General features: G+C 40.6%; 2 protein-coding genes across 2 annotated transcripts; both read left to right on the forward strand.

The window, feature by feature from the left end:
• The first annotated feature begins 1,038 nt into the window (after window positions 1-1,038).
• On the forward strand, window positions 1,039-1,845 carry LOC131594391 (uncharacterized). Its single transcript, XM_058866510.1, has one exon. The coding sequence runs from the start codon at window positions 1,039-1,041 to the stop codon at window positions 1,843-1,845; it is 807 nt and encodes a 268-aa protein (XP_058722493.1).
• Window positions 1,846-11,013: 9,168 nt separating this feature from the next.
• LOC131594401 (uncharacterized) lies at window positions 11,014-13,038 on the forward strand. The gene has a single exon (XM_058866521.1). The coding sequence runs from the start codon at window positions 11,014-11,016 to the stop codon at window positions 13,036-13,038; it is 2,025 nt and encodes a 674-aa protein (XP_058722504.1).

Here is a 13,038-nt window from a genome sequence, read left to right on the forward strand (position 1 = left end):
TATTATGGGTCCCCGTCGGGACCACATATTTTCTCTGTTTTCAGGTTGGGTGGGATGTTCTATGAGGTAAAAGGCCCAATACCCAGGCTATGTGTGAACCATAGGAACACTAGGATAGAGTGGGATCATGGTTTGTCTCGAGGTGTACGTCTCGGGATGGATTATGTGACTACGAGCAGAGTAGTGGTTTCAAACGGAGGTATTATCGTCACCCGCATTCACGCTGTGATGATGCTTACCTTCGGGCGGACCGTATACTGCGTTTCACGACCTTAACCTGGCCTAGATTCACCTGTGAGTGGGGAGGGATATACATGACAGGTATTGGTGGTGACTGTTTTGTTCTGATGGTGACTACTGTTCTTATGGTTCTGTGGTACCTACGTCGGACCTTTGATCCTGTGACGTCCGATCTTGTTCAGAAGCAACATACACTTCTCCTATATGGGGAGGGGCCTTCATTGCATCATACTCATCATAGCATGTTTAACTTTAAAAAAAAAAAGAGAAAAAAGAAAGAAAAAAAAGAAGAAAAAAGAGATTAATCTTCATATGCATGCCATTTTTCAGGGTATCCAAAGTTAACACTTCTCATCAAGAATGGCTAACAGTGTGACCGTCAACAAAAAGGCTATGAGACGTAACTTCACCTGCAGTTTCTTCCGTGAGGACATAACACCTTTGATTCAGTTGAGCACTCGAGTTACTAGGCAAAATCTGGATGAATTCAGAAAGACTTATGGCCATATTCTGCTTATGCTGACTACTCGTATTGATGAATGGGGTCTCTATACTCTTCTTCAGTTCTATGATTCTGAGTTACGCTGCTTCACCTTTCAAGATTACCAATTAGCTCCTACCCTCGAAGATTATGCACACATTCTTCAAATCAAAGTCCAACATAAAATCCCCTTTGTATGTGTACCTGAGAAGCCAAAAATGGATCGAATCGCTAGCGCTCTTTATTTGAGCATGAAGGATGTTACAGATAACTGGAAGCCTAATGGTGGAACCCATGGATTCCATGTGAGATTTCTGATGAAGAAGGCTGAAGCCCTTGCTGTCGAGGAAAGATGGAAAGAATTCAATGCTCTCCTGGCCGTCATGATCTATGGATTGGTGTTGTTCTCGAATATTCCGAACTTTGTTGATCTTACCGCTATCTGTCTCTTTATGGATCAAAATCCTGTGCCCACTCTGTTGGCCGACACTTATTATGCCGTCCATTCTAGGTATGGGAAGAAAGGATCAGTTGGGGGTTGTTTACCACTACTATACGAATGGTTTTCTTCATATTTGCCTAAGAGCGGAGCGTTTGTCACCACAAGAGACTCACATAAATGGCCTCAAAGGATCATGGGGCTTACTGCAAACGACATCGTCTGGTGTCACATCGGAATGGACATAGAGGAAGTTATAACCAGTTGTGGCAGTTTTGACAATGTTCCCCTCATAGGAACGAAAGGTGTTATCAATTATAACCCGAGGCTCGTGTTACGCCAGTTGGGATTTGTGCTTAAAGACAAGCCTTTGGACAAAGAGATATTCGAATCCGTTTGCTTTGAGAAGGGAACTGATCCAGAGGGTTTGGAAAAAGTAAGAAGTGCCTGGAATAGCATCCATATAGATGATCAGACTTCTCTAGATGAGAAGAATGCCGTTGCCAAACAAGCCTATACAGATTGGGTCAAAGATAGAGTTAAGGACCGCTTGTTGCCCTTCCCGAAGGTTAACCTATTGTACGAGCAACCACCTGAGGTTCTAACCGCCACTGTGCCTGTTGAGAATTACCCCCAAGTGGATATGGAAAACACCCAGTTGTGTGAAAAGAGGCCAGACACATAACTAAAACGTTATCCTGCGGACCAGAAAAGGGTTGAGTTGACACATGAAGCCGAGATGCTGAAGGGCGGATCTTCCAGAGTTCAGAAGAGAACCAGAACTGAAAAGGGTGAAAGAGCTACTACTCTTGTTGTCGAGGATCACCAGAAGATCATAAAAAAGGCAATAAAAGAGGCAGAAGAGAAGCTCAAGCGTGAATACCAAGAAGACCTGAAAGCCCACAAGCTCCAACTAGAAAAAGAGACCAAGTATCAACTGAGGACTATGAAGAAGAAACTGGAAGAAGAGACTACCCAAAGAATAGCAGTTGAGACTCAGTTGAAAGGGAGTCACCTCCGCACCGTTTGACTAACAGAAGAGAATGTCAAGCTCAGAGACCAAATGATAGATATGGAGAATACACTTGAGAAGACTTATCTCCCAGAATGCAAAGGATGTGATGAACTTAGGGAGTGCTGCAAGAAGCTAGATGGGCTGTTATTCCGAAAGGACGTGGTAATCCAAAGCTTTGTCAAAGGGAGAGATCGAGAGGTAACCAAGAAACTGTTCAACGAAACCAAGAAGTGGAGTGATGAGCACTTCAGACAAGTAGGGCCTCTATTTTATATTCAGATGGATTGATGTTTGAGTCTGTATGTCTCGACCACCACCAGACTTGTTGGATGAGGTCTTTTATTTCCCTTGTTGAACTATCTTGTTGATTGCTGTTATGAATGAAAAAGAACTAGTTCCCTTGTTTCTCTTGATGCTTATCCTTTGTCACATTGTTAAATATTCTTGATTAATACTAAAAAAATTTGGATACTCTGAAAATGGCACCTCACATCATATGCACACATGCACCTCATACACATCATGCACAAACAGGTACATCAGATGGTATTCTTGTTTGACTGATCAGGTTTTCTCTTCCAGCAATTGCACCTCCACCTTCACATCGCTATTATAAAAGGGCTAATCGATCACTGCAAATGGATCAATTAAGGGATGACCTTATACAAATGAGAGCTCAGGTTAATTCTCAGATGGCCAAGTTCATGGAGGTCATGCAAGGCATGGCTGATCGCCAAGAAGAGCTCAGAATCTGAATGGACACAGTTGCTCAGGTTGTTGCGGACCCCCCGCAAAGAAATTCTGCTGATATCCGTGTCAATGATGAACCCGTGAACGGAGGACCTGGTGTAATTCCTCCTGCTGCCAATCAAGGTAATCCTCGTGGGCCTCCTCAGCCTACTCCTGAAGGACAGCCTACACAACAAATCAGGAGGACCACTGCTATCCCCATGTTAGAAGAGGACCGACACAAAGATTTGTTTCCTGAAAGTGAATGGGGACTTCCACATGATGCTGGAAGAATGTTTAGAGGTATGGAGGAAAGGACGAGGGCCATGGAAGGCCAAGGACTGGGGATGGATATCAGCGACTTGGGTTTGGTTCCTAGCGTCTGTGTGCCACCGAAGTTCAAGGTACCTGACTTTGAGAAATACAAGGGGAATACTTGCCCTAAGACACATGTTCGAGCTTACTATTGTAAAATGCATGTTGTCATACCCCAAAATTTGCCCATCTCATTTCACCTTTCAAATGCTCAAAGATCCCCAATTGCTCAAAGCCACCTATCTCCTAAACAAGTGCCTATGAACTAGGGCTTTGCTCTTCTCAAAGAAAAGTCAGGTTCTGATATCTCCAGTGGACTTCATGGTCTCTCACATGCCAAGTCCAAAAATGCTTCATTTGAGAGATATGACCCAAAACATTACAGGTCCTTCTAGAAGATCGCAAAAAGTCATCTTTTTGTAAAGAAGTGTACACGAACATGGAAAACTGAATTGAGATGAAACCAAAAGCATCCTTTAGAAGACATCTTAAGCTTTCCAAAGAAATCTCTTTAGGATCAAAATTAAGAGAGATACGCATGGTTAAAGTTGAGCAAATTTGGAGAAAGTGCATGAAGTTAACTTTGAGCAACCTTGATTTTTCTTCAAGTGGGCCTCAATATTTGAACTTCCCACGTGGATATAAGATTATAATAGGCCCATGAATCAATTTTTATTTATCCCATAATTTTATTTCATTTATCTTTGAATTTATTTATTTAAATTTGAAATAAATCAAATTAAATTATGATTAAATATTAAAAGATTATATATTTGATTCATTAAGTCCTAGTAAATCTCAAGATCAATCCAAAGGCCAATAAAAACGTGGAAAAGGTTAGAAAATAGATTGAACCAAAAAATAGCAAGCTTTTACTCAAAATCTCAATCAAATTTTCTCACCCTCAAAATATTGGATTTTTTTGATTCTTTCCAAATATATTTGACCTAAAAAGCATCCCTATATAGACATAACATTCACACAAGGAGTGGAGGACAATTAGGGGAGAGTTGGCTGCAAGAAACTCTCATCCGAATTTCCAAAAAAACATAAATTGCAAGCGACTGGGAGGCCACGTTTGGCATCGGCTCAAGTCTCTCCAAGCATTGCAATAGCTCCGTAGAGTTCCTCTGACCCATCCCCGACGTTCATAAGCGGTCAAGACGTCCAGAATCAAGGCAGATGCGTTCACGGTTTGAGCTTTTGATTTTGCAATCAATTCCGCCTTTCTTGCATTATAATTATTATTTGAATACATATATGTGTTGGTGATGAAGTTTCGAAGCTTTTTGAACCATTTAATTTGAGTTTAGACACAGTTGTTGTGATCCGCCATTATTAGGTCTTAAAGCTTCAAAATTGGGATATTTCAATACACGTGAAATTGATCCTAATCGAGGCCACCAGTGTGTTCACATTAAGATTTAGAGTGGAACCGTGATCTTAATCGTTGTTTTTTGATGGTTTTCGCGAGTTTTGAATGCACAGGTGTTCTAGCTACGGTCGGTATCGTAGCAAAACCGTGGCTAAAAACTCTGGATTTTAACAAATCTCCACGAAGGAGACGAAACAGCTGGGCGCGAATTTTGTTTCAAATTCTGGAATTAATTATTTTTTATATATCATGCACTGCGTTTGTATTGTCAACAGCGAACTGAATGCAGCCTAGTGGTAAAACAGTGTGCACCAAGAGTGTTCGTATGCAAGTGCAGGGGTTCGATCCCTGCCTCTTGCGTTTTGCTTTTGTTATTTTTTCAACAACTATGCTTGCAGATTCAGTGTCGCGAATCTACATACGAACACCATACACCTTCGGATGGAGACCTTCAGATCCTTTCCAAGAAAGATCCAACGCCTTTGAGATGAATGATCATCATAGACCTCCAGCCATGCGCCACACATGATTTCCAGCTAAGAATTCTTTCTTTTTTTTATTTATTTTAATTATACAACTTATTTTTTATATATATATATATATTTGTTTATATATTGTTTTTTTTAAATCCTTTTAGTTTTTCTCTTAACAAAATTATTATCATTCTAAATTCTTTTTATAAAAAATATATTAAATTTGAAATATTTGTTATTATTAGCCTTTTTATTTGATTTTAAATTGGTTAAATTTATTTAAATTGTTAATGCCTTTATTAATTACTTAAAAATATATATATTAGGGTTAGGATATTTAATCGAAACCCTATTTTCACCGATTAAATTAATTAGGTTAAGAAAACCAATAATTAATTGAATTGATTATTTATTTTATTAACCATGGTTAACTTACGCCCGAATCAGGGTTTTACAAGAACTTTCCCTACACTGAAAAATCTTCTTCTTCTGTGCATTTTCAGGGTTAGCAATATGATTAATCCCGACTACGCGCCTGATCCAAAATACAAAGTTAAGTACTCTGTTTAATTTAATTTAAATTCTATTTGTTTTATTTTTAGAATTAGGGTTTGTTCCGCTTTCATCTTTTTCTGCCTTGCCTTTCAGGGTCAACCCCAAAAGCGCCTACTAACCATATCAGATCAAATGCAAAGCTAAGTATCTATTCTTCTTTATTTATTTATTTAGCCTTACAATATTTATCCTTTATTTTAGGTTTAGTTATTTTGCCTTCGAACCGATAATGCACTCACTGTACTTTGCCTTCTTGTTCTTCCTCCTTTTCAGGTTTATCAATTGCCAAAGCTACGTCATTGGTAACCCTAAACCTCATTTTATTCTATGCCTTTTATTATTATTACTTGTGTCAAACCCCATTGGGGATCCGCTGGTTTCATTGTCCCCTTCCCCTTTATTACTTTATAACTGCGTGGTTAGTAATTTAGGGAGTGCAACTCGTTAATTGAATTAGAATAACTAATTAAAAGATAAATATTTGAATATAATCACGTGATTGTTGCACACACGCACCCTTTGGGTAACCTCTCTGCTGCCTTGTTGCTTTGTTGCCTGTTGCCTTTGTGTTTTTGCAGAATAAGCCACGTCCCTCGAATTCGAAGATACCTCAGCCATGTTGCCTCGAATAAAGGTTATGAGACCCTAAAAATGATGCTGCCTTCGATACACTAACATGACCTCGACCCTCGGATGTTGCCTACGGAAAAAGGCTGAGGTATCTTCTGGCTGCCTACGAAATGGCTTATTCTGATCCTTGCCTTAGACTACCTGCCCTTCTATGGCATGGGACAGTCTTATGGCAACGGATGCTTCGATGACCCTTCAACCTCCAAACGAAAGGCTTCCTGCCCTCTTATGGCAAGGATAGACCCTTTCATTCGGAAAGGCTAAAAAGAGACCTATCATCTGAGTTTAAGGTAATTGCCCCTAATTGCTTTGCAATGCTCAAACTTTCATTATATTCTTTCTCATAATTTTTTAAAAGGGCTACGCTTATTCACAAGCTAAAGTCCCTATCTCTTTCATCTACATTTTCTGAACAAACGAGCAAGCAAAGCAATTAAGAGCCCATGGAAAACCATGGATGCAAAGGGTGCCTTACACCTTCCCTTTGCATAAATTACCCCCCGAACTCAGATTTTCTTTAAAAAGGTTTTTTTTCTGTTTCTTTTTGCCTTTCCGAATTTGTTTGGATAAAATAAAAGTCGGTGGCGACTCTTGCTTACCGCGACATTTCGATCGATAAAAAGTCAGTTCACCGAGTTACAGAACTGGCGACTCTGCTGGGGAAATTTCGATTAAGAGGGGTTACCTTAAAGGTTTAGGATTCATTTTAAAATGTTTTCTATTGTTTGCTTTGTTTGTTTTATTTTTCAGGGGCGTTTTGGGAAAACTGAAGGACGAATCCTATTCCCGGATTCAAGAACACTTAAGATTAGGAGTGGCATAGTCATGGAGACCCCCCTTGTGCATGCTTGGGGTTGGTCAAAATGAAGTTCACACTTGAGTTAGGCCTCCACTGGTTATTGTGTACCTCTTTTGCATGAGAGAGGTTTATGCATGTATCTTTGGGTGCGTCGGAGCTCAAGGACCTTTAGTAACCCTTAACCCATCCTAACTTTTAGGAACGTAGTGGGGGGGCTATTCTTGGTGCATGCCAAGTTATGGTCGCTACCCGATACTACAGCTCAGATAGGTTTCTTCCTAAAGTATCATTGCGTGGTATGCATGTACCATGTTCGAGGGTGCTTTAGAGGGGGCTGACAATTCTGAGTCACTTGGTAGAACCCGTTGCTGAAATCTCCTTATCCATAGAAATACCCTTGGGAAGGACACCTGATCAAACTTCATGCAAGCCTTAAGCCAAAAATTGTGTGACTTGTGTGACTTACTTGTGTATGCTACTAACCCTTCTATTTCTTTGTAGGATTTGCTTGTGGGACATTTCGTCCTTATTACCTTATGCCTTACTTAATGCATCACATGTGCATGACATCATGACATCATAAGCATAACATGATTAACTAACCCTTTCAAGGATCTTAGGAATTTAGGGCGCACAATTTCAGGTGCCCTTATCAAAGACTGAATCCCTACCAAGGGGCAAAAGGATTTATTTTCCTCTAGCCACATGCCTTCCAATTCAGAGACTCAGTACCTATCAAGGGGCAAGAGGATTTATTTTCCTCTAGCCATGTATCTTCAAATTCAGAAGTATCCCGAATCAGAGGCGATGACCCACTCGATATGGTGAGCTTGATTCTCAAAGAAGGATGTTCAAAGACGAAATTCAGAATTCTTCGGACAAAGACGCGACTAAATCACTTCCTAATGTTGCTAACTAAGTTTCCTATAGATCCTTGAGAGTATTGCATTTGCATTTATAACATCGCATAACAGGTTTCTTACAATAGGTCTCTCATCTTTCCTCGCTGTTTATTTCAGCATCATGGACCTCGAACAATCAGTTAAGGATCTCCAAGCTCAAAACACTGAGTTCCAAGCCTTGATTCTGAATTTGTCCAAGGGGCAAGAAGAGATGAAAGCCATGCTGACTAAAAAGAAGAAGAAGAAGGGTAAGATGGCTCAGGTGAAAAAGCTTAGACCGATCTTGCAACTTAGGGATGCTGAAACCTCTGAAGACAGTGATGAGGATGAGCAAGATGATGATGTTAGTGTCAAAACCGATGCAAAAAGTAACCACGAGTCTGCCAAACTCTCTAAAGAAGAAGAGGATTATTACCATGAGGACGAACATCCCGATGACAAATACAAGATGTTAGAAGAGCGTCTGAGAAGCGTGGAAATTCAGAAGATACCTGGGCTGGATTTTGAAGAGCTTGGACTTGTTCCTGGGGTCGTTATTCCTCCAAAATTCAAAACTCCCGCCTTTGCTAAGTATGATGGAGTCTCTTGTCCTAAAATAAACTTGAGGTCTTATGTGAGGAAGATTCAGCCTCACACTGATGATAAGAGGCTCTGGATCCATTTCTTTCAGGAAAGCTTATCTGGAACTCAACTCGAATGGTACTATCAACTGGAAAGTACCAACATCCATACTTGGGAAGATTTAGTTGTTGCCTTCTATAAGCAATACCAATATAATTCCGATCTCGCACCAACTCGCATGCAACTACAAAGCATGTCTATGGGACCCAAGGAAAGTTTCAAGGAGTATGCTCAGAAATGGAGAGATCTAGCTGGAAGAGTCAAACCTTCCTTGGCCGACATAGAGATGGTAGATATGTTCATGAATACACTAACTGGCCCTTTCTATAGTCATTTGCTGGGAAGTTCATCATCTGGATTCACTGAGCTTATACTGACTGGAGAACGTGTTGAAAGTGGTATCCGAAGCGGAAAAATTCAGGTGGCTACTTCTTCCGGTACTATAAAAAAGTCATATAATGGGAGGAATGAATCTGACACTGTTGGGGCAATTTTGGTCTCTAATCAAGCATCGATACAACAACAAAACAACCAACGTAAACAAAGCGCATCCAAAAGACAATTCACAAAGATCAACATGTCTTTGACTCAAGCGCTGCAACACTTGTTGAAAGCAGAGTTACTTACACATATAGCTCCTCATCCAAATCCCAACACTTCCTCCCCTCGCTATAATCCCAACGCGAGGTGTGCATATCACTCCAATAGTCCTGGACATGACACCGACAACTGCTGGACATTGAAGAATAAGATTCAAGACATGATCGATGCCGGGGAAATCAAGTTCGATCCTCCTGCAACTCCTAACATGATCACTGCTCCCATGACTAATCACAACAAGAGTGCTAATACTGTGGATGGCTAGAAGGATGGACTTTAAGATCATTAGTTTTACTTTCAGTTGCAATTTCTTTTTTTGCTTGTTTAAACATTCGACTTATGATAGACATTATCTGTTTTAATAATCATCATCAGTGCATTGCATATGTTTGTCTTGAGTAATTTAGTTTAAATTATGTCTTTACTTTGCCTATGTTTTATGATACTCAATTCCTGCTAAAGCTGTAAGCCTTTTGAGGGAGGATGACGAAAACGATACCGCAACTTCATACAGTATGCTTTTGAATGGACTATGTTGACGATGTACAGGCATTATTTCAATTCCTAAACAGTGGAGATATAAGGATGTTAATCCCTCGTCAGCCCCTTTGAGCCTAAGAAGTGGAAGTTTCTTTCTTGTACTAATCAAAACCCTTGATCATAACCTGGGGCAGGGTAGTTCTCAGTTAATTCGGCTGTGCATTCTATTTTAAGAGAATCATTCAGTACACCTTTCAACAAAGGTTTTAATCACCAACGTTCATCCGCACACATCAAAGAAGCGTTGAAGAGACCAATCAAAAGACAATGATGATTCACCAATCATCAAGCAAGGCAGTCAATATCTTTCAAAAAGAAAAAAATGAAAAAACATATATACAATGAAAAGCCTGCTAAGTCAAAAATCAGAAAGATGACTTAGGTGAAAATCAAGGCATCCCGCTGATCGTAAGCTCAAAATAGACAGTTCAGGCAAAAATTAGGGATATCAAAAGGATGAAAACAGAGAAGTCAATAAGTTCCTGAACAACACAATGTTGTAACTACCAAAAGGAAGAAGTGACTGCCATCTCAAAAGTTATCTTTGCTTGTGAACCATCATCATTATCAAAGGTGCAAATCCAAAAGTCTCTTGGAACCTGAATGCATAAGTTTGATTTAGCTGAGCTTAAGGCTGAAGATCATCACGAAGAGGGGTGGGTACAATAAACTTTAAGCCATTATCCTTTGTTTCTTAAAACCGTGAACCAAGCCACGTTACAACCCTTGAAAGTCCTAATTGAAGCATGGTTAGTTCGAAAGCGTACTGTCACCAAAAGGGTATCCTGACTCCTTAAGGTTTACCAAAAATGCTGAGTTGATATTTCTTTTTTACAAACATCACATTGTTACAAATATCATGCTTTTACAAATGTCATGCTTTATTACATCCTGTTTTAAATGTTTCAAAAAAAACTCAAGACAAACGTATGCATTGCATCTCATGAATTCATTATTAAACATATTCTGCTACATAATTTCAAAAGTTAGCAACAGAAAGAATTTGCACAGGGTACAACTAATGACTGAAAGTTATCCCGACAGACAATATTACTCCAAGAAGCCATGTCTCTAACGTATACAAGGGGCATAACATGTTTTGTCCAATCAATCTGGGGCAATCAAGTCAGGATTCCGAGAGTCTCTCATGGATGCTCGAACAATCAGGGGCATGCATCCAAGTATATCTAAGATACTCCCCAATCAACATGGGACATTGTCTTGAGCCTATGAGCGCTGGGAGCATATCACCCATAGTATCAGCAACGAGGGTATACTCCACGCCAATATCAACCGAAAATGCCTGAAAGGGTTTTTGATCCGATCCCGATGACATATGCACAAGTATTGCCATACCTCCTCGATTTGAAGTTAATCCAATTGAGGACTCTAGCCACTCCTGCTAAGTTGCCTGCTAACTGGGATGCCAATGCAAGATGTGAATTCCACTCTGGGGAACCTGGACATAGCATTGAAAATTGTAAAGCGTTGAAGCATCAGGTTCAAAACCTTCTCGACTCTAAGGCCATTGAGTTTACTCCTACTCAAGGACCTAACGTTGTTCAGAGTCCTATGCCTCCCCATGGATCTCATGCTGCAAATGCCATTGAGATTGTTGAAGATGCTCGCCTGGTCAAGGATGTGATTGAATTGGTCTCTCTGTTGCCATTACTGAAGAAGGAATTATTGAAGATGGGTCTATACTGTGGTTGTGGAGAATGTTGTACTTATTGCATGGCCATTTCCTCAGTTTGTGATAAGGTGAAAAATGGGGTTCAACAGTTGATAGATAGTGGGTATCTACAGTTTGAACGTGTGCGTCGTCCTGAAGTGGTTGAAAACGAAGTTAATGTGGCATCCATTCCGTATACTCCTGCCAAGATCCCAGTTCCTGCCAGAGCACCTCCCTTGGTCATTACATTGCCTGGTCCCGTCCCGTACAACAATGAAAAAGCAATCCCATGGAATTATGGAGGAGAAGTTTTCTACCAAGGGACCAAGTATGAGGTTAAAGTGCCGGTTGAGAAAGAAGATGTTGATAATGTTGTTAGCATTGGAAGAATGACAAGAAGTGGTCGTATTTTCAATCCTCCCCAGAATACTCGCGATGATAATGCAGAAGCTCTAGCTCAAGCTAAAGGAAAAAGAGTGGTGGAAGACACCGTGGATCAGGGGCAAAGCTTTAATTCTGAAGATACTGTGGCCAAAGAGATGGAAGAGTTCCTAAAGATCATTAAGAAAAGTGAGTATAAAGTGGTCGACCAACTGAGTCAAACTCAATCAAAGATTTCGATTTTGCAGTTGCTCTTGTGTTCAGAGACACATCGAAATGCTTTGTTGAGACTTCTAAGTACTGCCTTCGTCCCTCCAGAGATCTCAGTGAATCAGCTTGAAGGAGTGGTGTCAAACATCAACGCTGGTAATGGGTTGGGATTCACTGATGCAGACTTGCCTCCCGAAGGTAGAAACCACAATAGAGCTTTGCATATATCAATGGAGTGTAAAGGGACTATGTTATCACGTGTTCTCTTGGATATTGGATCTTCTTTGAATGTATTACCGAAGTCGTCTTTGATGAGGCTAGATTATTCTGGCATCGAGATAAGGCCGAGTGAATTGACCGTGAGAGCTTTTGATGGCTCAAAGAGATCAGTGTTTGGGGAGGTTGACTTGCCAATAATGATAGGTCCCCAACTCTTCAACATTATTTTCTTTGTGATGGATATCCACCCGTCTTACAATTGTCTCCTGGGACATCCATGGATCCATGCTGCTGGGGCCGTGACTTCCACATTGCATCAGAAACTCAAATTTGCGACTCAAGGAAAGATAGTCACCATATGTGGGGAAGAAGAACACGTGGTAAGTCATCTCGCGTCTTTCAGGTATATTGAGGTGGAAGGAGAGGTCCACGAGACACCATGCCAAGCTTTTGAGGCTGTCCAGACTATCAAGATCCCCTATGTTGACAATAAGAAGTTGGAGGCCCCCATGTCTTCACTAAAGGAAGCTAAAGCTGTGGTTGAATCTGGTCATCCTGAAGGATGGGGCCGAGTCTTGGATTTACCAATCAAACAGGATAAATGTGGGATTGGATATCAGTTGGGTCAGAGTTCATCTAATGGGGCCCCCAAGAAGCCTGGAACCTTCGTTCCGATCAAGTTCTCTAGTGCTAGCATTGTCAAAGATCATACATATGCTGCTGATGATGATATGGATAGCGATTATGACATCGAGGAATGGATCAAGCCGTGTGTCCCAGGACATAAACTTCTCAACTGGTCGTCCAAGGACATCATCTCAATTTCTTTGGATCAAGAGTAA

The sequence above is a fragment of the Vicia villosa genome, linkage group LG1, assembly GCF_029867415.1.
Source record: "Vicia villosa cultivar HV-30 ecotype Madison, WI linkage group LG1, Vvil1.0, whole genome shotgun sequence".
NCBI classification, from domain to species: domain Eukaryota; kingdom Viridiplantae; phylum Streptophyta; class Magnoliopsida; order Fabales; family Fabaceae; genus Vicia; species Vicia villosa.